The following is a 23,572-nucleotide window of genomic DNA, read 5'->3' as shown; positions in this document are numbered from 1 at the left end:
TGCACGAGGGGGCCCCCCGCGAATCCGGCTCGCTTTGTGTACGGCAGGCGGCCGACCTGGGGTCCCCGGGGGGACCTGCCAAGGCATGCACCGAGCCGGGGTCCGTTTTTGCGTGCCAGGCGGGAAGGGGTCCTGCGGAGGGGGCTTCCCGGTGGTGGGGGTCGCCGCACTCACCTCCTGAAGTCAAAGGGCATCGTGCCGTCGCCGCCGCGGGTGGGAGCGCTGCAGGCCGGGCGGGCCGCGGCGCCGCGTGGGTCCCTGCCGGCTGCCAACGCCTCCTCCGGCCGCCCCGCCCACGCCGGCCGCCCCCGGCCCGGACACTCGCCGCTCGCCTCCCGCCGCCGGGAAGTGACGCTCCGCGCAGCCTATTGGGCGCCACCGGCACCGGACGCCCCTTCCGCCGGCCGGTTAAAGGGGCCCGCGGGCTGGGAGGGGGAGGGGCAGGCCTTTGGGGGGAGGGGCTCTTGGAGGAGCAGGGATCCCCCAAGCCCCACACTGTGTTTTCCTTCACTCTCTCCTTCCCTCTTTCTCTCTGTGGCTTCGGGCGAATCCCCCTGCCTCTCTGAGTCTCCCGGGTTTCTTTGCATTTGTAAAACAGATTCCTTGAGTTGTGCAGATTAAATGGAACGGTCCGCATTGGGCCGTGCAGGTCTGCATTGGGCCGTGCAGAGCCGGGCTGCGAGCCAGGGCCTCCTACGGTGTGAGAAGGGGGCCGATGGGGCAGCCTTAGATGTGTGAAGCGCACCTGCCACTTCTCTGCTGTGTCTCTGGAAAAGACGTTTGGCTTCTCTGAACCCCACCCTTTCCCACGTCCGCACAAAGACGGTGATGACAAGAGGGTCTTTTTCCTAGATTCAAATGAGAAAGTTGGGGAGTCTGGCTTAGTGCCATGCCTGGCACCTGGGAAGGGGCTCGGGCACCTGAAGTTTTTGTGGTTGGCCTGGTAGCTGCCTCTGCTTCCACCTTGCAACACAGTCAGGACCTGCAGGTTGTCTTAGCGACAGGCTGTGTGTGACCTGCTCCTACTTGGCCCCTGTGGACCTCTCTGAGCCTCAGGTTCCTTCTGCGAAGTCATCAACATCTCCCTGGACGAGAGGAGATGGTAGCTGAGGGAACACACCAGACCCGAGTAGAGGAAGCTCATTCTGAACTTGTCCGGGTTCTGTTATTGCCCCACCTCCAAGGTGACCAGGGGCTTGAAAAATCCCAGGGGAGGAAGTTGGGGGCCCGTGTTGGAAAAGCAGGGCCTGCAGGCGGTTTCTTTTTCTGTAAGCAGAGGGAAATGATGGTACCTGTTCCTTCGGGAGGATCTGGGATGCACACGGTGGTGGCCGAGAACCAGACTTCCCCTGGAGCATGCACGTGGCCTCATCACTGGCCTCATCAGTGGCCTCATCAGTGGCCTCTCCTTCCCTCTGACCTCTGGCATTCCCTTTTCATTTACTCATTCATTCATTCACTCATTCGACAAGGGGCCTGGCACTCTTGGGAGAGAGGGGGAAATCTCAGCCTGAACTGGAAACCTGCGGTCAGCAGGAAGGGTGAAGCGGCCTTGAGCAGCCACTGGGCCCGAAGGACTGTTTGTTGGGCCTGCGCAGTGGTGGGCATCTGGCCACAGGCCCTCCCTCCTCAAAATGTGGTCCACAGACAGGCCAGCTGCTGGAGCATCATGGGGCAGATTCTCGGCCTCAGCCCGGATCTATCAAATCAAGTATGTATGCATCTCGCATGTTCTCCAAGAGACTCGTCAGCACATTTGAGTTGCAGAGGCACTGCTGTGATGAAGGACCTAGCTCCTGGAGACGGGAGAAGGAGCAACTTTTGCACGTCTTGTTCCTTTTGCCTGTCTCCCACCCTGCTGTATGGGTGGAGAATATACACGTCTCCCACTAGCGCCTCTCCCTTTCTCTGTAACCATGAACTATGTGAACAGAGCCCAGACTGGAGCCAAACCGCATGGGTTCATGGTCCACTTACTTACTAACTTATTTCGCTTCTGTGCCTCATCTGGAAAGGAAGGGTGATAATAGTATCTTCTCTATAGATCTGTTGTGAGGATGTCAAGTGTGTTGATGTATGTTAAAGAGTTAGGTCAGTGCCTGGCACAGAGCGAACACAATGTAGGGTTCACTATCATTGTCATTTTTGTACGATGATGGAGCTCCCAGTGTTTGGCTGGGCATATGTGTGCTTAGGATGAAAGTTCCATATCCCAGCTTCCCTTGCAGCTAGGTATGGCCACTTGACTAAGTTCTGGCCATTGAGACGTAAAAGGAAGCATCTTATGGGCGCTTCAGAGATAGTATATTACCCTCTGTGTCCCTTTCTCCATCTGGCTGCCCAGAATGTGGACACCGCCATCCCGGACCATGTGGTGAAGGCCACGCAGAGCAGAGCAACGAGATAGAAGGAGCCTGGGTCCCTGCTACTGTTATACAGAACCTGTCTTCAAACACCTACCCAGGCATCTAAGCAAGAGAGAAGTAAACATCTGTCTTGTTTGAGTTACTGTTATTTTGGATTTTCACACACTCACACCTGAAACAGGTATGAGTGACTAGTATACCTGCCCAGACTAGTTGATTACTTGACTTAGCTCAAATACTATATGTGGCATGAGCCAGGTCCCCATTATAGGCTCAGCCAGCCTCCAGTGATCTTTGTCTCCTCATATTCTCATGCCCTTGTGCAATCACCTCCCACAATGAACAGGACTGACCTGGGTAACCAACAGGACGATGACAATGGGTGACTCCTGCAGCTGGGTCGTAAAGAGCATCGAGCCTTCTGCTTAGGCTCTCTTGACTCACTTGCTCTGGCGGAAGCCAGCTTCTGTGTCATAAAGATACTCAAGCACCATTATGGAGGGGTCTGTGTGGCAAGGAACTGCCTCGGCTGCACTGCTTCTGAATTCCTGACCCTTAGAAACTACGTGGGATAAGAAATGTGGATTTTAAGCCACTAAATTGTGGGTGATCAGTTATACAGCGGTAGGTAATTAATATAAACTCTCCCCCCCGAGCTGGTCAAGTGAAATGGAAAACCACTTCAGTCGACAATACTCTAACTGGGTGACTTGGCCACATTGCTTAACTAGCTGGGTGTCTGTGTATGAAATGAAGGATAATAATACCTTACCTGCCACAGGTAGGTGGCAGGTAGCCTCCAAAACCACCACCCCAGTTAGCCTACCTCCTAGTATTCATACCCTTGTGCAATCCCCTTCCTCAAGTGTAGGCTGGACTTCTTGACTCACTTCTAATAGCAGAAGTGATGGCTCCTAAGACTATATTATAAAAAGATCGTGGATTCTGCCTTGGACATTCTCACCGTCTCCTAGATCGATTGCCCTGAGCAAGCCAGCTGCCATGTTGTGAGGTAGCCCTGTGGAGAGGCCCGTGAGGGTGAGCTTGCAAGGGACTCTTCTGAGGTCTGACAACAAGCGAGTGAGTGATTTTGGAAATGGACTCTTCAGCCCCCGTTAAGCCCAAAGGTGACTCCAGCCTCATGGAAAACCTTGACCCAGAAGCATCCAGCTGAGCTGTAGCTGGGTCCTGTGACATAACAAATGTTTGTTGTTTTAAGCCCCTAAGTTTGGGGTGGCCTGTTATGTGGCAACAGATAACAAATACATGGCCCCGAAAGCTTGCTGTGAAGATGAAGTAACATGCACAGTGCCTAGCACATAGTAGGTGCTAATTAAATGCTTGCTGAATGAATCCATAAACAATGGGACGTTCTGTAGTGTAGAATATCCCCCGGATCCAAAGGCTCACTCCCCTTCACCCCCTCCTGTCAAACACGTCACTGAAAGTTGTTTCAAGCAGAAGAATGGCTCGCTCGGGTTTGTTTTTCTGTAATAGAAGACTGGGTTGTGTTCCATGGGTGTGGTCTGGATGAAGGGAGATTAAGAAATAATAATTCTTTGTCTGCTCAGAGAGGCCTCGAGGGTGACTTGGGCCTTGCAGAAGGTAGGCCTATGACCAAACTCTCTTTTCGTGCTCTATTAAAGTCTTCTGACCAACTAAAAGGTTCATTCATTCATTCATTCATTCACTCAAAGTTATTCACCAAACACCTCTTTATGACAGATCCTCTGGCTGTAGAAATGAACATGACGCATCCTTGTTTGCAAGAAGCAGGGAGGAGGTAGGCAAAAGCCTGGTGCCATTACAAAAACCAGAGTTGGGGCACCAAGTCTTTGCGGGGCTGCGGTTTTGTGTGTTAAGTGCAGTGGTAAGGGCAGCACCAGAAGTCTGGGAGGCCAGGAGGGGATCTCTAATTCTACCCGTGGGATGAATTGGTCTGAACTCTTTCAGTTAAATGTGACAGAAGTTGTCTCAAGTCAATGCACACTGTCTCAGGCAGAAAAAGTGAAAAGTCCAGAGGTAGATGGGTTTCAAGCACAGTCGGATCCAAGCACCTTCAGAGTCTCTCTCCCCATCCCTACCTAAGCTGGTCCTCCTTCTTCCGGCTCCATCTCCAGTCAGCCTTGTCCTTTGTGCTGGATAAATGTCTGCCTGCAGCTCCAAGCTGACGTTCTCCTGCTCGGCAACTCCAGATAAAGATGACCCGTTTCCTGATACTTCCAGCAAAGACTCCTGGGATGACCCCCAGGGTCCTGGCTTGGGGTCACCACCCTGAATAGTGGCCTCCAAGAGAATGGAGCGTGCTGATTGGCCGGCCCCTAGAGCCGTTGGTACAATCAACTTCATCCTACGCACACTGATTCAGAAGGGCGGGACTGCCGAATATGGGGAGGATGCTGGAAGGCGACATCAGCAGGTAACTTCTACAGGAAGTCAGGGAAGGCTTCCAGGAGGAGGAAGAGTCTGGGCTGAGACCTAGAGAACAAGTAGGTGTTTAGTCAGGGGGAGAAAGGCAGGCTGGTTGCCTTTGTTATCTATTGTTGTGTAATGAATTACTCAAAACTTAAAACCCATAAAGGACAGGACTCAGAGAGCTCCCGGGTTGGCGAACCCGGGTTGGTGAACACATGGAGATGCACTTCAGTCCTGGCTCCTCCATCCTCCTGGCTGTGTGACCCAGGGCGAGGTACTGAACCACTCTGTGCCTCTATTCGCTCATTGCCAAACAGAGTAATGCTAATATCCTAAATGACTTGATGTTGGTCCAGAGCTTAGCACAGAACTGGGCACATAGCATATGCTCAATAAAATGGCAGTTTTATTTACACCTTTCTAACTCTGAGGAGAACTCTAGGGAGGGGGTACATACAGGAAGGGGGCCTTTTTCTCTAACAGATCGTGGACCCCTGGTCTGCCTAGGGTGCGGCATTTTCTCCACACTTTCCAAGAGCTGTGAAGCTCAGGAGTTTGGGGTCTGTCACCTAGACAGGGCTAACTTCTGCCTCCAGCCATCGGCTTCACAGTCTACGTGACTCAGTTCCACCTGCTCGCCTTTTTCATTTCTTTCTCACCTGGAGCTCACCTGGACCCTCTCCTCCACTGTCTGTGGTGTGGCTTGGGGCTGGGCTGGATCTGTGCTGTAGGCTCCGGGGCTGCCCCTTCCACATATGCTCTTCCCCCCATTCCTCCTCCTCGGCTGGACCTGGGGAGCTTGGGGAGCCTTCGTGTGTGTGTCATGGTGCATAGGTGTTGCTGTGTGTTAGCAGCACTGACATCCAGGAGCAGGTGGGTCTGGGATTCTGGCTGATGACTGTGCTGTGCTTCCTTAGGGTGGGCCAAGACTGGTTGGGTATCAAACTGACCTTGATTCTGAAGAGGAAACAGAAAAAGGAGACCTGGGCGACTCTGGGTGTGACCTCTGAGTCACTGAAATAAGTCCCTTCCCTCCGCTGAGTCTCAACCTCTTCCTCTATCCATGGGTCATCTACAGGGATTAGAGGTCGGTATTCATTCGTTTGTTCGTTCATTTGCAAGTCGATGATACATCAGCAAATGGGACAGCAACTCCATTCACATCCGAGTGCTGGGTACCCCATAAATAATGATAAATATAGATAAACCCAATAATAATACATTCCAGGTGTCTCCAGCCAGACCCACGTGTTCCAAGGTGCCTTCGAATGGAAAAGGGCAAAATGAAAACCTGGCTTTCTGTAAGCCCAAGAACTTCACGAGAGGCGAGGTCAAGGGCGTAAAAGAAAACTTTGGGTCAGAGGTCAGGATCCTAGGCCAAGCTCGGTCAATTTCTGTCTGGGTCACTTGGGGACAATTCATTTCCCACGGTAGCCTCGGTTTCGTGATGCTTCTGCAAAATAGAGACAGTGTCCACTTCACAGGGTGGTCAGAGGGTCGAGTGTTCATTCTGTGGTCATATCAGAGCCCCCGCCCCCTGACTTTGCGTCTGATTCTGGACCTCAAGTCCCACACCCTCTCTGGTCTCACGTCTATATCAAAGCGAGATCTGTCAGAATAACCAAGGCCTCTCGTCGCTCTGTGAGTTTATTCTATTCTCTTTTCATTTTTTTTTTTAACTCCTCTACAAAACCACTGTATTTTTAGCATCCCCTAGATATGACTTCCTACGCGACTTGAATTTAAGAAATCCTCACCGAGCCCCGGAAAGTGCTGAGGCGTTCTGGTTGCAGACATCAGCTGTGCCCCCATCTCCAGAAGAGTCACACGCCCACCCCTCAAATTCAGTCATCAAAAGACCGGTGCTCTTTCTGCCCTGCCCCCTTCCCCCAAATCATACATTCATCGAGAACGCTAATCTGGCCTAAATCGGAGTTATTAAAACAGAATTGGCTTTTGTGAAATCTTTTTTGTTTGTTTTCATGAACTAATTATTTAACTAAAGTAATAGTATTTAACTTATAACATTAAAAGAGATACTTAAACTGGGAAAAGGGTCCGTAACGGAGAGCAAAATCTCTCTGGTTCCCCGCCGCCTCCAGCAAAGGCGACCACCGCTGAAGGTTTTCACTGGACTTGGCTTTTCGGTGGGCCAGGGGCGACCCAGCCTTTCCTTGGGACAGCAGTGGAGTCAGGCAGCGCTTGGCTTACCCGGCCAGGAGCTCTGGGGCCGGAATGGAGGTGGGAGACGGGTGATTCCAAGGAGCTGAATGTCTACCAGGCTGGAGGAATGATGGTGTCCTCAGGGACCCTGCTGAGGACTGAGTCCGGTCCCTCAGGTGGCCCCCAGGGGAGACCTCGGGGTTGGGGGTTGGCTAGTGGAGACCTTTAACCCACTTCCAAGAGACCCACTAACTGTATCAGAGAAGATCTTCCACAGATATTTTCTGAGTGGTTACGACATGCCGGAAATAGCTGAGAACTTGGACTGGGGTTGGAATTAGGGTGAATTAGGAAATAGACCTGGAGAGACCCCGAATCTCACCGCATAAGTGAGCAGAAGGGAGAGGACACCTCCTGAACAGCCACTCTCTGTCAAGGGCTTCTGTTAGGTTACTGTACAATTAATTTTTAAATACGCAAGTAACGTAGAGATACATTTTCTGTGTAAAAAAGTGAAAACTTTACAGATTAGACTAAATCCCCCTCTGATCACTAGCTCTAATCTTGATTTTCTTCCACCTCTCTGGAAGTAATCCCTATTTTCAATTTGGTGTGGAATCCTTCCAACATTTTTCCTCTGCATTCTTTGTGCATATGTTTTGTTTTTATTTGCCTTTTAAGGTTAATCGTATCATACATCGTATTCTGCCACTTACTTTTTGGATTAACAATACACCTGGGAGATTTCTTAAGCAAATACAGATCTACACAGAATTTCCACGTGTGGCGTTTCATTGGATGCGCCCATCAGTCCCTCCTGCTGTCCCCTCTGCTCCCAGCCGAGCACACAGAGGCCCGGAGAATGTAAGTGACGTGCCACAGCTGGTGAGTAATAGGGCAAGATTCAGACGTGGATCCCTCTCCCCAAGTTTGAATTGTACCTGCCCTTTACCTAATCTGCCTGTGGTTTGTGCCCTAAACTTTCTTTGGCTTATGATGTCATCGAATGTGTCATTTAAATGGCAGATTGATCATAACGCAAAGGACAAATTAGCCACCTCCCTTCCCTGTGAAAAAACCTCCATGGTTCCCTGGACCCAAGGGACTGAGTCTAAGTCCCTCGACCCCGTAAGAAAAAAATCTTCTAGACAGGGCTCCTTGTAACTTCTCCAGCCTCCCCTGGCCAGGCCCTGCCTTGTGGTCAGTGCTTCATCCAGTATGTGTTTTCCACACTCCAAGCAGTTAACTCAATTTTTAACACTCTACCTGGAGAGAGCATCAGGTTACACAGGTTAAGGGCTCAGTCCTACAACACTGCTCCGCTTCAGATGCCATTCTTGAGTCCAAGTTGTCGCCTGTGCTTCTGAGTGACCAGCTCTAAATGGGAGGCTCCCAGGACCCCCTTCTTGGGTTCAATTGACTTGCTAGAGCAGCTCGCAGAACTCAGAGAGACATTTACTTACGTTTGTTTAGCAGTTTATTATAAAGGATCCAGATGAACAGCCAAATGAAGAAGTATATAGGACAAGGCATGGGAGAAAGGGCGTGGGGCTTCCATCCCATCTGTGGGCAGCTTCCATCCCTGATTCTCCATGAGTTCACCAACCGGGAAGTTCTCTGAACCCAGGCCTTTTGGGTTTTATAGAGGAGTCATTAGAAAGGCATAATCGATTGAATCATTGGCCATTGGTGATCGGAATCAATCTCCAGCCTCTCTCCACTTCCTGAAGGTGGGGGTGAGGGCTTAGTTCCAACCTTTCAATCACCTGGTTGGTTCCCCAGGCAACCATCCTTAGGGGCTGTCCAAAAGTCATCTCATTAACATAAACTCAGGTGTAGCTGAAAGGGGCTTTTTATGCATATCAAGACACCTTTATTGTTCTCATCACTTAGAAAATTCCAAGGGTTTTAAGAGCTCTGTGCCAGAAACGGAAGACCAAATATATATTTCTTATTACAAATCACAATATCACACTCCAGAAAAAAACACACTACCACGCCCGTCCTCGCTGTTTTTCTCCTGCCCATCCTCGCCCTTACGGTCCTCCCCGCCGGGAAGACGGCTCTTCACCCTGATCCCACTTTCCCTCGTTTATCGCTACTCATCCTTTAGGACTCGATACGTGGGGCCACGCCCTTTCGGTTGCCCTCCTTGTCACCCCCAGGCTGGGTTAGATGCCTCTCCTCTGTGACCCACAGCGTCTCACCGAAGCATTTCCCATCCCATTCTAATTGCCATTCTACCTGCCTCCCGCTCTTAAAGGTGCGCTTGACGCGAGCTGTCTGTCTCCTTCGCCTGTGTTTCCAGGCCCCAGACAAACCCTGCCCCACATGGCAGGTGCCGCCGCAGGTGCGTGGAGTACAACCGGTGCTGCTTCTTCGAGAGTGAACGATCGAGTTGATGTCGTGTGGGGCGTTTCCGTGATGATGGCAGAGAGAAGGCAAACAACGTGCTAATACTGGAAAGAGGAACCGAAGAGCTCCCGAGTTAAATGGCGATCGAATTATCCAAATGGATGGCAACCGTTGGATTCTGTTTCCTCAAACCATCTTCTAGCTCAGCTATTTCTCTCAACTCGGAGATGTTCCTCTCTCTCCTCTCTTTCATCTGGTCTTTAAGGCTCCTGAAAGGGGATGCGTGCCAAGGTCTTTATCTGAAATCGATCCTGCCAAGAGCTGGTTGAGCCCTGCGGCTTCATCTCCTTGGTTACGTCTCTTGTTTCCAAAAAGCATCAACATGGTCTGCCCACTCCTGAAACTGGCAGGGATTTCCTGAGAAGAGGGAATCGGGGACTCACCTTTGAAGGGAATTGTGGGATAACAGTGAAAACTCATTATTTCTTCATTAGCATTTCGCCTCAAAATTCCAGTGTCATCTGTCACTGTCAGAATCAGGGGAAGCCCGAAGTTTTTACCCTTTGCCTCTTACTTCCTCTTCCTCTGAGCACATTCGAGGGAAAAGCTCTCTTCATTTCTTTTTGTCTCGCTGTAATTGAATGCTCTTTCACTGTAAAAATACAGAAGAATATCTTAAAAATACAGAAAAATAGAAAGGGAAATAAGTCCACTACCAAGACGCCATCTCATTTGGAATCCCTCCAGCCTTTTCTCTATGTATAGTTTTTTTTTTAATTATGTAATATATACATGAAAAAGGGTATATAACCCAAACGTATAATTTAAAAAATTATAGAGAGAATATCCATGAACCCATCACCTGGCTTAAGAAACTAGATTATCATTACTACCTTAGAAGCCCCTGTGTACCCCTCCCTCCCGACCCACCCAGAGAGAGCCATGAATTTGTAGGACTCCTTTATCTATTCTGGATACTAATCGTTTATCGATTACACATCACAAATATCTTCTCCAAATTTATGGTTTGTCATTTCATGACAAATCATTTGAATTTTGTCAAATGTATCGATCTTTTTCTTTGTGGTTGGACTTTCTGTATTTTGCTTAAGAAATCTTTCTCTATCTGAGATCACAAATATATTCTATATTTTCTTCCAAAAGATTTTTTCCCCGGATTTGTTGAGCTATAATTGACAGATATCATTGCAGAAGTTTAAGGTGTGTGTGATGATTTAATATACGTACATATTGTGAAATAATTACCACAATAAGATTAGTTAACACGTTCATCACCGCATAAAGTTCCCATTGGGTGTGTGTGTGTGTTTGTGTGTGTGTGTGAAAAACCTACTTTCTTAGCAAATTTCAGGTATAAGATACAACGTTGTAAATATAGTCACTATGCCATGCATTAGATCCTCAGAACTTATTCACCTGAGACTGAAATTTCGTACTCTTTAATCAACACCTCTCCCTTTCTCCCACCCCAGACCCTGTCGACTATAATGTACTCTGTTTCTACGAGTTTGGTATTTTTTAGATTCTACCTATAAGTGAGATCACACAGTATTTGCCTTCCTCTGTCTAAGCATAATGCCCTCAAGATCCATCCATATTGTCACAAATAACAGGATTTCCTTTTTTTATAGCAGAATAATTCTTTTAAGAGTTTTCAGGCTTTTATTCCACATCGAAGGCCTCGATCCCCCTGGAATTGATTTTCATGTGTGCTGAGGGGTATCGTTTCTCTATTTGAATCGCCAGTTTTCCCAGCTTTATTCATGATCCTGCAATCCTATTCTTAATTATATAACTAGAAAAAACCCTCGCACATGTGTACCAAGGTGCGTGTCCTAGAAAGGGCATAGGTCTTTTGTTTATTTAAAATCCTGGGACCGTGTCATCGGTGATCTGCGACAGCTCTGCTGGGTAGAAACCATTCTTCCACTTTATAGATGAGGATGCCAAGGCTCAGAGAGGTGGAGATGACTCCCCCGAGACCCCCCAATTAGGAGGTACAGACTCAGGATTCGAATCCGGGTCTCTGGCTCCCAGGCCAGCTTATTTTCTCCTGTACCTCTGCTTGCTCCTCAAGCAGTAAAGTCTCAGCTTAATCCAGTGTAACATGCAAATAAGCTTGGGAAGGGTGACGCACTGGTTTGATCTCATTCTCGCTCCTTCTGCAGAGGTAAGAAAAAGGGTCTGAGATGGGTCAGGGAGAGGGCGAAGGTCAAAAGAGCAGCCGGAAGTAAAAGAGAAAGTGTGTCCCCTGGCCCTTTGCATCCAAGGCTGGTGCAGGGGGAGGGGGAGGGGCAGGAGCGATGAGTTGGCTACCGGAGTGGCAGGGCGGGGAGGGTGGTGGTGAGGTAAGGGCTGTGGATGACAGAAGGAAGTGGGTAGGACCAGGAAATAAACATGCTGAAACCACCCAGGAGGATCGTCAAAATATTCCTGGCATTGATTAACATTTTAAAAATAGTAATAATTACATTTTTAAATTCTCTGGACCACTCATTTTCCCGGCCATTCAATCAGGCCAATAACCCTGAAAAGTGGTCATCATGATTCTTGTTTGACGGAGAAGGAAATCGAAGCTCAGAGAGCTAAGGGGACTCGCTCGAGGACCCTCGGCTAAGAAGTGACAAAATCCAAAATGCGTCACAGGTCTGCCTGGCGCGCAGCCCTCCCCGTCACTGTGCCCTCCACTCCTGCGTCATTTTGCAGTTGTCTTGGTTCCTCCGACTGTGGCCGAGTAATTTGGGGGCCACGTAATAATCGTAACTGTTCTGCTAGATGTAAAATATTCCAACAATACAGAATTTAGGAAAAAGATGCTGGTCGTCCTGCCCCCGGCTGGATGCAGTAGTAACGCCTGCTCCATGATCCGGGCACCCAGGAGCTGTGTGTCCCTGCCTAACTGCTCCCAAGTCCACTTCCAGAGCCTGCATAGGTCTCTTTCCAGGTCCTATCTCTCGAGGGACCCCAGGGCCGGGGGTGAACAAGGGTCTGCTTTTGGACGTGAAGTAGTGGGCAGAGCAAATGCGGGCCGGGCTGTCCCCACAGCTGCCCAGAGGCTGGATCAGGACAGGAAGGGAAGGGGAAGTCAGGCACTGGTCAGGGGCCTCCTTTTGCTCCCTTTCCCTGGGCCCTGCAATGTTGGGGACAGGCCCAAATGGGGGTACAATTATTTTTTGAATATAAGATTCATATAATCCAGAGAAGAAATTAATTGTTCAAAGAGTGGAAAATGGCATTGTTTCTTGCGGGTACAAGTGAGACCGTGGGAAGAGTGGAGAAGAGCAGCGTCCTGGCTGGAGTACCGGCCCACCGTCTGTGTGGTCCCGATGCTCAGTCCCCTTAGCTTTGGTCTGGCCAAGCGGGAAATGCCGGGAAGGGCAAGAAGACAGGAAAGAACGGCAGGAGCTTGGGGAGCGCAGGAGAGTTTGCAGGCGGAGCTGGGCGTAGAGAGCCAGGCATGAGGTGGACAGAGGGGTTCTGGGAGAGGAGCAGAGGTAGTTAAATGGAATTCCAGAAGCCTCCAGAGCCCTGGGCAATGGGAAGGTCGTCCCTCATCTCTGTAGGAAACCAGCACTAAAGCCGGTTATCAAGGGCTTCTATTTCTGGCAGTTTGGTGGACCGGATCCTGTATACTCTTTATATATGTATTTTATAATAAAGAGAATTAAAAACAAAATCCACACATTTGGCAATACTTCAGGATTGGGATTGGGATTTGGGGGAAGATGGTCAGGCTATGCTGAGACCAGCCTCCGTTTAGGAGCCGGGCAGCCGAGGGGCCTGTCCCTCTGGGTAACAGGTCCACGTGCTTTTCTTCCCCCCTCTCCCTCCCTCCCTCCCTTCCTTTTTTCTATTATCTATCTATCTATATCTATCTATCTATCTATCTATCATCTATCTATCTATTATTTCTCATCTATCTATCTAGCATCCATCATCTGTCTACCTATCATCTACTTACCTATATATCATCTATTTATCTATCTATCTATCATCTATCTGTCTATGTATCTATTATTTACTATCTATCTATCTATCTATCTATCTATCTATCTATCATCTATCTATCATCTACTCACGTTTCCTGCACAGTGGATTATACTGTTCTACAACCTCGTTTTTAAATTCGATGCTGTCTCTTAGACAGCTGTCAGACCATGGTCATCTGTCACATCCAAAGGCTGCAGATGTTAGGAGGCATATTCTTTATCTTGTTTAATTTTTTAAAAATTTCCTCTTATTAGTTTCAAGTATACAGTACATTGTTTGGACATTTATACAGTTTATAAAATGATCTTTCCTCTGGCTCTCTGCCTAGCCCTTACATTAATGCTAACTGCACTCCCTAGGCCTTGCTCCCCATCCCTGTGACCATCTATAAACTGTTCTTGAAAGCTGACGAGATCGCATGTCTATGGGTGGCTTCTGCCACTGAATGGCCCGCCATCATCCATTCAAGTTTTTAAAAGTGCATTTATTAGATTCTTAAGATAGCCTTCTATCGGTCGCCCCTCGCCACAGAGGCCTGGTTCTTCCTCTGCCTCCCTGGGGGCTCCTGACCCAAGCCCCCGCCACACAGCGGGGCTCATGCATGGGCAAAGAGTGAGTGAATGGCAGAATGTTAATTCGTGGTGGCAGCGGGGAGGGTGTGGGGGACTCGCCCACAGCATGATTTGGTCCAGGGCTGCTCTTGCCCCAATCCACTCTTGAAAGAAATTCTCCATTCATGAAACAATGAAGAAAGAGATGAGCAATTAAATGCCTGAGTCCAGAGTAATGATGATTAAGGAATGTTGGGAAAGGGAGTTATTACAAGGCCCTGAAAGCATTTGGAAGCTCTCAGAGCTGGGACAGCGGTTTGGGCGGGTGGGGCCTGTTATCAGAGATGCCAGGCCCGTCATTCCTGCCCCGTTAGGTCACCGTGAGCCAGTTGGGAGCAAAGCTGGGTGTCATTGTTTGCACCTTACCTTAGCTCACCCCTTTTTGAGAAGCAATGATGGCTGGATCTGGGGAAGTTCTCGGAGTGGGAGAATGTGATCTGTCAAATGGGATAAAAATTATGAGACCTGAAGCTATGGAGGAGATTAGATGAGAACCTGCCAGCACGGTACGTGCTACAGGACCTGGCACAGGGTCAACCCTCGCTAAATACAGAAGGACATCATCAGGGAAACTCATTTTCCTCCAGAATGTCAACTCCCTGACGCAGGGATGCGGTCCCCAGAGACTGGAGCAGCGCCTGCTGCACAACTGGCACTCGACGCACACTGGTCCGGGGCATGAGCGGATCCATGACGTAACCATCACCTGGTAACAGACCCGGGGAGGCAGCTCCGGGGCCCAGCGCCTGGTTCTCACCATTCGGTGCTGCAATCCGCCCTTTCCCAGGCCTGCCCCACGCAGCCCTGACAGGCAGTGTGACCACACAGGGAAGATGACTCGCTGGGTACTTCTCTAAATGCTCCCCAAGGCCAGCGGAATCCCCAAGGCCTGGCTCATCGGGACGAGCAGATGACATGGGACCCAGCGTGGCTCCCCTTCCTGTTAGCAGAGCGCTGGTCAGCAGCCGGTTGGCCCCTGAAGTTCTGTTTGGGGAAAGGAACAGAACGTTTGGCCCCAGGAGGAGGGACATGCCCAGCCTCCCTGTAGCAGGAAATGTGCGCTGGCCTGTCCCACACCACAGCCTCTCCTGTCTGAAGATCGCTTCTCTCCCACCTCTGACCCTGAGCCTGCTCTCAGCCGGGGAGGGGATGGGGCTCTGCAGTGAGTCTCAGCAATGTCGACGAACCGCGAGGGGTCAAGTTTGTGGACCACTCGACAGTAATAGTGACCAACTTTTTTTTTTTATTATTGAGCACTTACTCTGTGCCAGCTCCCGTGCTAAAGGGAAAGTTTCCATTTCACTTCTTCTAAAGAGGTACCCAAGTGTTCCCCAAACGTTCTGTCCTTAGATGTGGCCGGGCCTTCGCATAGGCTGTTCCTCAATTTAAAATGCCCTTCCTGGGACATGGTTCCATAGTGTAGCAGTTAGCATGTCTGCTTTACACACAGAAGGTCCTGGGTTCGTGCCCCAGTGGAGCCACGGTCCATGGTCTACAGCCATGCCACCCTGAACGAGCCCGATGTCTGATCTCGAAAGCTAAGCAGGGTCAGGCCTGGTTAGTACTTGGATGGGAGACCACCTAGGAAGACCAGGGGCTGTAGGCATAAATAATAATAAATAAAAAAATAAATAAAATGCCCTTCCCGGCTTTATTCACCTGATGCATGCTCACCCTTCAGAACCCGGCCGCTGTGTCACTGCCTCTTGCCCAAGACAGGAAAGTCACAGCCTTCCATGGGCCTCCACGGGCCTCCTCTGCTGTCGTCTGCTGCTGAGCTGTGGCCCCTCTGAAGACCCAGCCTGTGCCACTTCGACCTGCTTGTCCTACATGTCCACCTCCACGCCTGGCACATGGTACGGGCACCGTAAATGTTGGGTTCTGCCTCCCAACCCCTTGGCCCTGTGGCACTTTATCTCTTGTACGCCCCTCATCCCTTTTCTTTATATAACATTTGTCTTTATTCCAAGAATGCTGCTCATCACGTAATAGATATTTATAAATGTAAATTGAATTATACAAATGAATCAATGGCCTTACTTGCAGGGTACCAGATAGGAGGCGTTCAATTATTTGCCTGGAGAATCCACGGTTACTCCCAGCAAGAAATCATCAAGTAGGCAGGGAAGGATGAAATTACAAGAAGGAACAGAACGGGAGAAGGTGCTGGAACTAACATTTTCTGAGCACCTATATGTGTCAGGCATATGTTTCATTAACTCCCCACCATATTCCAGTGAGGTAAATATTATGATTCCGTTTTTTATAGACAAAAAATGGCGGCACAGAGAGGTGGGGTGACTTGTCTAAGATCACACAGCAAGCAAGTGGCAGAGCGGGGACTTGGGCCCCATCTGCCTAGTTCCATCAGTCGGATGGAGAAAGCCACCGCGTCCCTGTAGTGTGAGAGCATGGGGAAAAGTGAGGACGGGCTGCAGGACCCTGGGATCAGACCCAGACCCCTGGGCACGCGTCGTCCCTGCCTTCCAGATGTCCCATGTCTTGGTTCCTGGGAACAGATGTCTGCTGGCCTGTGGACCCGCCCCGGATACCTCCAACACATTTAACCACTTTCTCTCAAAACAGCTCTGCTTTTCGAGCAGCTTCTTTCCTTTTCCTAATGTTGACCCTAAACACTTCCCTCTGAGTCCCTGGACCAGCTTGACACCCTGAGATTGCGCAACCCACACTTGAAGGCTCCAGGAACCCGCAACTTCTCAATAATGCTGAACTGGGTGAGATTTCCCAGTAACCACCTCCCCCGCCTGACTAACGCTTTCTTAGCTGGGCAATGCAAAGTCCTATTTTTAAGGAACCCAGTCATTTCGTTTAGATTCTTTGTTTTATTTTAATGACCTTCTGAGTCATTCATTTTTCTACTTTTGGACTGATTCACTCTCGGCCATTTCCTTACAGAAAAATCCAAGCCCTCCTTTAAGACTCAACACCAGCAACCATCTTCTCCTGAAAATTATCCTCATCCACACCACCCCCTCTCCAGGAAGAGGTATTCCCCTCCCCACTCTGTACCATTCATTGGATAATTATTCTATTGCCATCATCGTTATCAGAACAATAAAAATGACAGGCCAGCCTCTTGAGTTGTTTCTTATATTTCTCATGACCCCGGGGGGAAAAAATTAATTATCATTTCCATTTTACAGATAGTGAAACTGAGCCTCAAGGAGCTTAATTGAAGCTTCTTGCTCAAGGTCACATGAAGTACGTGAAGAAGCCGGGACGCTAAGCCAGATTGGCCAAACTCCAGAGTGAGAGTCTTGAAAGGTGACTCTTCGCGTGGGGCTGCCTGGCTCTTGCTGTGATAATCGTGTTGATGTTCATCACCCTTCCCCCTCAGACCGTAAGCTCCAAGAAGTGTTTGTTCCCTAGTGCACTGTACTCAGTAAACATCTGCACCGAACAGCTGATGCCCCACAGGTTGGACGACGGCTGGAGAACTTCCTGTCCCTTTACAGCGTTAGCTGCTCGAAGCTTTACACAATTTTTCATTCTTACAACATCAAGAGCAAAAACAATGTTCGTTGAATGAAGGAAGTAAGGGATGGGAATGGGCTTGGCAGGTTCCAGTGGACATATTTCCTAGCTGAACATCTTCAATAGAAAATTAATTTTTCTCTGTAGCTCAGGACCGATGCTGCCAGACAAGAACTTCTCATCATGTTGTTTCTGGGTTGAACTAACAAAATCTTACAGCCTAAGGGTTCAGTTTAAGTTCACTCAACACACCTCTGCTGGGTATCTGCTGTGAGCCAGGCCCTGACTCACAGGCCAGTGCTGAAGATGGCTGTGCCAGCGGCTCACCAGGCGGAGGTCCTTTGGCTGCTCATCTTCTCTCCACTCCTTCTGGGAGACAAGCTCCCTACTTCCCTGACAGCGGGCAAGCGGGGGTGGCCTGGGGAACAGGGGAAAGGAGGGGCGACGCCTTGTCTCGTCAGAGAGGGCCGAGCAGGAAAGATCTCTACAGTCCAGCAGCCTCCAAGAAGTGACTGCGAGCAGCAGAGAGGAGGCTGGGAGGAGCTGGCTCGTCCCTCATGGAATGTAAAGGCAGCTGTTTGGGCCGTGAAATGACAATGGAAGAATTAGATGCGTGGAAAAGGTCTGGGAAGGCTAATAAAAACAGGAAGCCCATTGGGGGTGGCACCTGGAGGCGGGAACGAAGGGTTCCCTTATCACTCAATCGAATGCTTTTTACCTCAGATTCTCTCTTGTGTTATGAATGTTGCTAGCCCTGCGTTCTTTTTATGTGTCTTTTCCCAATAATCCTGTACCTAGCCTTTCGCTTATAACCTCACGGGGATACTTCGTTCAGGTGCGTCTTCTGTTATCAGCATCTCATTGGCCTTTTGGTTTGGGGATTTGGGGCCCAATCTGCAAGCTTTGCCTTTTGGTAGGAGCATTCTATGTGGGAAGCAGTGGGGCCGGTGGTTAAAACGGGCCTCTGGTGCTAGGCTGCCTGGGCCACAGAGTCTGCAGACGACCTGCCACTCTTTACCAGAGCATTCGGTGCACATCTAGCACCTTCTCTCCCATTCCCAGCCCAAAGATAAGGTAGAGCAGAGCATCCCCACTTGACAGATGGAGAAACTGAGGCCCAGAGACATGAAGTCAGTAGCCCAAGGGCAGAGAGAAGGAACATTTAATTGGCATGCCCAGGGAACCACACATTGGGGTAGACCAGTTGCCCCTCTTTAACTCAAGCGCCCCTCAGCTCTCGGATTTGGCTAGGAGGGCAGGGAGACCCGACCCGCTTCTTCTCACGGTCAAGGATGAGACTCAGACCTGGCGATAGCAAAGCCAGAATATAGTAGTAATAATGCTGGCTGCAAACACATTCGGAATTCACTGAGTGCCCAGCATCACACCACGTGCATCATGCGGCATCTTCCCTTTTCTTGGCATAATGAGTACGAGCATGGACGCTGACACAGGCAGCATGGGTGTGAATCTCAGCTCTGCCACCGACTGGCTGTGTGGCCTCAGGCTAGTTATTTTACCTCTCTGGGCCTCAGGCTTCTCATCTATACACTGGGGCTGGTGATAGCACCTGCTAGTAGATTCTTAGCACATAGTAAGTAAACGATACATAAATATTATTGTTCCGTTTTAAGAAATCTAATTTCGGCTTCGTCTTTCCTTGGCTTGTGAATGGTGACTATATAAAGAAGAAAATGGATAGAAGGAAATGGTACACTTTTCAGAGCCGCAAGCAAAAGGGAAGAAACTTTTTCGGTAAAGAAGACATCGGAGTTGATGGGTGTGGCCTCCATTTGCAAATGGGAAAACAGAGGCTCAGAGAGGGTAAACTAGTTGCCTGAAATCACACAGCCAACAGGCAGCAGCAGGAGGATTTGAACTCAGCTCTGTCTGATGTCATAGCTCATGTCCTTATTCCCAATGCCCGTATGGCCAGTCCTGTTGGTCGTGAAAGATCCAGTGCCTGGCTTTGCATTGAAAGTGGAAATATGAGTCATCGGTCATCCCCAAGGATGGCTGGGGAGTGAGGGGGCCCTGGCTATGGGGCGGAATGTTCTGCCAGATGCTGAAGCAGCTGCCAGCACCACTCGGTCTCCTCCATGCTGAGGAAGGGAGGAGGAGAGCATGGTGGAGCAGGGGTCACGGCCCGCAGGGCGCAGCCTGGACCACGGCCAGGACTTGGGGCATGGTCGCGTAATGGCTCACGCCTCCGGCCTCTGGGATGCTGAGGCCCCAGAGGACAGGCTCGAGTCTCTGCTTCTCCTTGCGGCAGATTCCTTTTCTGAAATAACCCAGGCGACTTCGTTGGGAAAAGTCTTGGGCTTTCCAGACTCTCCTGGAGCAAACCAGGTGGTGACACGTGGGATGGGTACGCTCCCCCCACTGATGCAGACACAGGGCCGAAGAAGCAAGGCTCTGGGCTGCCTTGGCCAGTGCTTCAGTTTCCCCGTCCGTGTATGGGAATCACATTTCTCCTTTGCAGGCTGGAGAAGGCTTGGGGGTTTGGTAGCAGACAGAATGCGTAGCACCTGGTGGGCATCCAGTCAACGCTCTTTACCCCCTGCCTGAATCAATGAATGATCAAACGAATCTGTTGAATAGTCCCACACAGCGCTAGTGTGTGGTCGGTGGTCCTCGCCTTGCTGACCGGTCTGGTTAGAGGCATTGCACCTCAACTTCCTTTTCTGGTTCCAGTTTCCACCTCGCTCCAAGGAGAACCAAGACCTGTCTGGCCTCCTCCATGAGCCAAAGTGCAGGAGGAGTGAGGAGGGGCTCAGCCTTTCACGCTGGTCCCCGCCCTTGATGGCGCCCCACCTGACTCATCTGCGATACTTGGGCTGCTTCTACCCAGGAAAGTTTGGGACTGGCCACTGTGACTTGGTGAGGTCAATGATTCATTTTGGTACCAAAGGGAACAAAAGCCCAGGTCTTCCCAAGGCCCCCTCTGCTCACGGAATGAGTCACCCTCCTCCTCGGCCCTCAGAAATCAAATAGCAGCTTCCACTTTTCCCTGGTCCTGGGGAGTTGGGGAAAGGTGAGTCTATAATGGGAAGACTGCAAAGAGGAATTAAGCCACCATTCATTCCATGGCGGCCGCTGAAAGGGAACAGGCTTCTGGCCAAGGAGCATTTGAAGCCGCAGCCACGCCCCTCAACACCACCTCTTTCTCTGCCTGGCCACACCTCCAAATTCTCTCCTTCAAAGGGGAAAAACAATCCCCTCCCCTCCACAATCTGCTGGAGTTTTAAGAATTATCCTTGATGATACAATTTGCCGTGGGCACTAGTCACTGATTCCCACATGACCTTGATTTCCTGCCAAGTGGAGATTGTCATTGTCCTGGGCCACAAAGAAGGTGACGAACATGAAGCATGAGCGAGGGCCCTGGTGGGGTAAGTCCCCTCCCCGAGTGTCACTGAGGAGCCAGGCCGTGGACGGGTGGGACCTTCCACGGTTTGTGTCTCTGTTTCCACGTGAGGGCTCCGCTCATCTGAAGCCAGACCTGCTGAAGGCCGGTCCTTCAGTTATCTGGAGCTCAGCCGTGGGCCCAGAGTAACGGGACAGCAGTCCCAAGTGGTGAGGGAGAGTCACGAAGCCCAAGCACATTTCTCGGATGCCTCGGTCGAGACAATCGGAATAAAGGGAGGCAGAAGCAGGATATCCTCAGAGGCCACCATGTCAAACAGTATGATGTGGACTGAGTCACTTCCCTACTCTGGGCCACAGGTATGTTTATTTTATCAGTAAAATAGACATAATTCCCACCTCACGTGCTTAGTGACTTGGGCATGACCTAGTGATGACGAGCCTGGGTTTTGGGTCCCTATCCCAGCAGGATGAGGACAGCTCATCCTGTGGAACCTACTTGCTCACTCTCAGGGTGAGGATGGCCATGACCCCCTGCACACGGGGCTGCTGTCAGGATTAAACGAGATAATCGGTCAAGGGTTCACGGCTGGTGAATCATCACGCCTGATAACCGATCGCTGCTATCATGTCAATCACTGAGCCGACTGTCTGACGTCCAGCAAGTGTTCCAACAGTGCCGGCAATTGTGGGAATGATGATGCTGTAACAGAAAACGCAGAAATAGAAACACTGTGTGTTAGCCGTCAGAGGGACAGAGGGTGGAGATCGCCCTCTTAATTTAGATCACCCCCTTATTTTCTCACAGGGGATGTGGAGGCCCACAGGGGAGAATGCCTGGCCTGAGGTCACTGCGAGCTCATTTCCCCTGTCCACTGCTTGTGGCTGACCCTGCTTCGCCCAGCAGACTGGGGCCATTTCGAGTGAGGGCGCTCACGGGTCTCAGTTTCTCCCCAGGAATTGCTGCGTGACCGCCCAGGGCAGGAACGAAGGGGCTTCGAGCTGGCTGGAATCATCCAGAAATAATCGGAGGGGATTAACGGTGGCACCAGGGCAGTGCTGATGGCTACCAGAAAGTTCTGCCACAATGAGCCGAGGCAATAGCCCTGCTTTCTAAAGCAATCCAGTCTCAGGGGATGCCACGTGTGTGCATGTGCGAGTGTGTGGCTCAGAGACAACCATTCTGGACAATAACGACAGCCACCTTTTGGAGAGCGAGGACGGCGGGTCAGGCCCTGTGCCAAGTGTGTGCATCTCACGAATCTTCATCTCACCCTGAGGGGTGAGTGCTCTGTTACCCCAGCAAATCGAGGTACAGAGTAGCTAAGGAATTGGTTCGAGGCCTCCCAGTTAGTCCATGGTGGAGCCAAGACATGAACCTGGGCTGTATGGCCCGGAGCCAGCCTTCCATACAGCCCTGCTACCCCGATGGGCTGCGCCTCGTGCCTGTGTCACCCTTTTCACTGCTTCACACGGATTTCATGTCTGGGATCTCAAAGTCAAGTCCTACACAGCCCTCTGAGGCGCAAAGGGTCCTAGCCTGGGCCCAGCACCCAGCAGGTGTCATTCACTCGGCAGATATTTCTGAGCCTTACCACATATCAAGGCTGACCTGAGGACAGGCAAGAGCGCAAGTAAGATCGGGCATGGGGCTGGCCACCACCGGACATGTGGCCTGGACTGAACAGGAATCAACCTGTCCATGTCTGTGCCCTCCCGAGCACAGCAGGTGGGCGGAGTGGCTTCTGTGAGAATGCTCAGCCAGGCAAGGGACTTTGGTGGCTGGGGTCAGGAATCAGAGAGTCTGGTCTCTGCTCCGTGCCTGATGATCTGCAGTCACCTTGGCCAGCCTGTGCCCCTTCCCGGCTCCACTTTCCCCACTGGAATGATGAGGGTGAGCAAGGTGGTTTATAAAAGGCCACTCAGCTGGCCAAAACGGTGTTGCCATGACCTACCTGAGCCCCCTGGCCTGGCTGGGGTCAGGCTTGGGCTCTGATCTGAGCATCCAGGGTGTGGCCTGATCCCAGTCTGGCCCACGTGGGTCTCAGGCTGTGTCTCAGAGCCTTGTTCCACCCCATCTTATGCTGGCTCACAGGGTGACCAATGTGTCTGTGAGTCCCTCCCTCGAGCTGACAGCCTCCACCTCCACCCTGACTTAGAAAAGGTCTCCTTTGGTGTGTGTCCTCAGGCAGATCGATAGCATCAAACACATCTGAAGACACTGGGTCGTGCTTTTCAAAATCCCTTTGCAGACATTTTCTTATTTAAAATAAATAAAATTCAAAAATGTGAATTAATAATTCAAAACAATAATAAAGGTACCATTTACTGAGTTGCAGGTGAAGGTGCCTTTCTATATGTCTCTGATTCTCACAGTGACCCTTTTGTAGTATTATTGTAATCATGATTGCATTTTACGATGAGGAGACTGAGGTTCTGAGAGGTAGAGGCAATTATGTAAGGTCACAGAATGGGGAACGACAGAGCTGGCAAACTGGGGGTGTCTCATTATGAACCCAAGTTATTTCCTCTCCAACATCTGCACTGTTGGCTCTTCTTTCATCCAGAGCACCTACTCTGTGCCATGCACCCTACTAGGTGCTGGGGCACACAGTGAGCGGGCCAGTCCTGTTCCCTGCATGGGTCACAGTCTGTAAAAACCCCGCGAGGCAGCTCCCCAGGAACCAGAGCCCCCACTTGGGGTGGGAGGGAGGGCCAGGAGACGAGGGGTTAAGCACATCACTGGCACTGCAGCAGAAACTTCAGGAAGTGCAAGGCAGAGAGGACTTC

General features: G+C 50.5%; 1 protein-coding gene, 1 long non-coding RNA gene and 1 pseudogene across 5 annotated transcripts in view; 2 read left to right on the top strand and 1 right to left on the bottom strand.

The window, feature by feature from the left end:
- The window catches only part of ERGIC1 (endoplasmic reticulum-golgi intermediate compartment 1), a 183,141-nt gene that overhangs the window by 68,587 nt on the left and 90,982 nt on the right, over positions 1–23,572 (bottom strand). The window contains exon 1 of one of the 4 annotated variants that reach the window (XM_039878087.1): positions 175–733. The exons of 1 other annotated variant lie outside the window; for it this stretch is intronic. In XM_039878087.1, the coding sequence (XP_039734021.1) occupies positions 175–637 (463 nt within the window). In that variant the 5' untranslated portion in view covers positions 638–733. Of the gene's footprint in view, positions 1–174; positions 734–23,572 lie in introns of those variants that run through there. 2 more of the 4 variants (XM_039878036.1, XM_039878071.1) reach the window with 2 other exon arrangements.
- LOC120616889 (uncharacterized) lies at positions 15,412–15,527 on the top strand (annotated as a pseudogene).
- On the top strand, positions 16,638–23,391 carry LOC120615034 (uncharacterized). Its single transcript, XR_005656178.1, has 3 exons — positions 16,638–16,928; positions 17,086–21,142; positions 21,591–23,391. It is a non-coding gene; the product is annotated as an uncharacterized LOC120615034 (long non-coding RNA).

Source organism: Pteropus medius, unplaced genomic scaffold (assembly GCF_902729225.1).
Source record: "Pteropus medius unplaced genomic scaffold, Ma_sr-lr_union100, whole genome shotgun sequence".
NCBI classification, from domain to species: domain Eukaryota; kingdom Metazoa; phylum Chordata; class Mammalia; order Chiroptera; family Pteropodidae; genus Pteropus; species Pteropus medius.
Note: the sequence above shows the minus strand (reverse complement) of the source record. Positions and strands in the feature narration are given on the sequence as shown.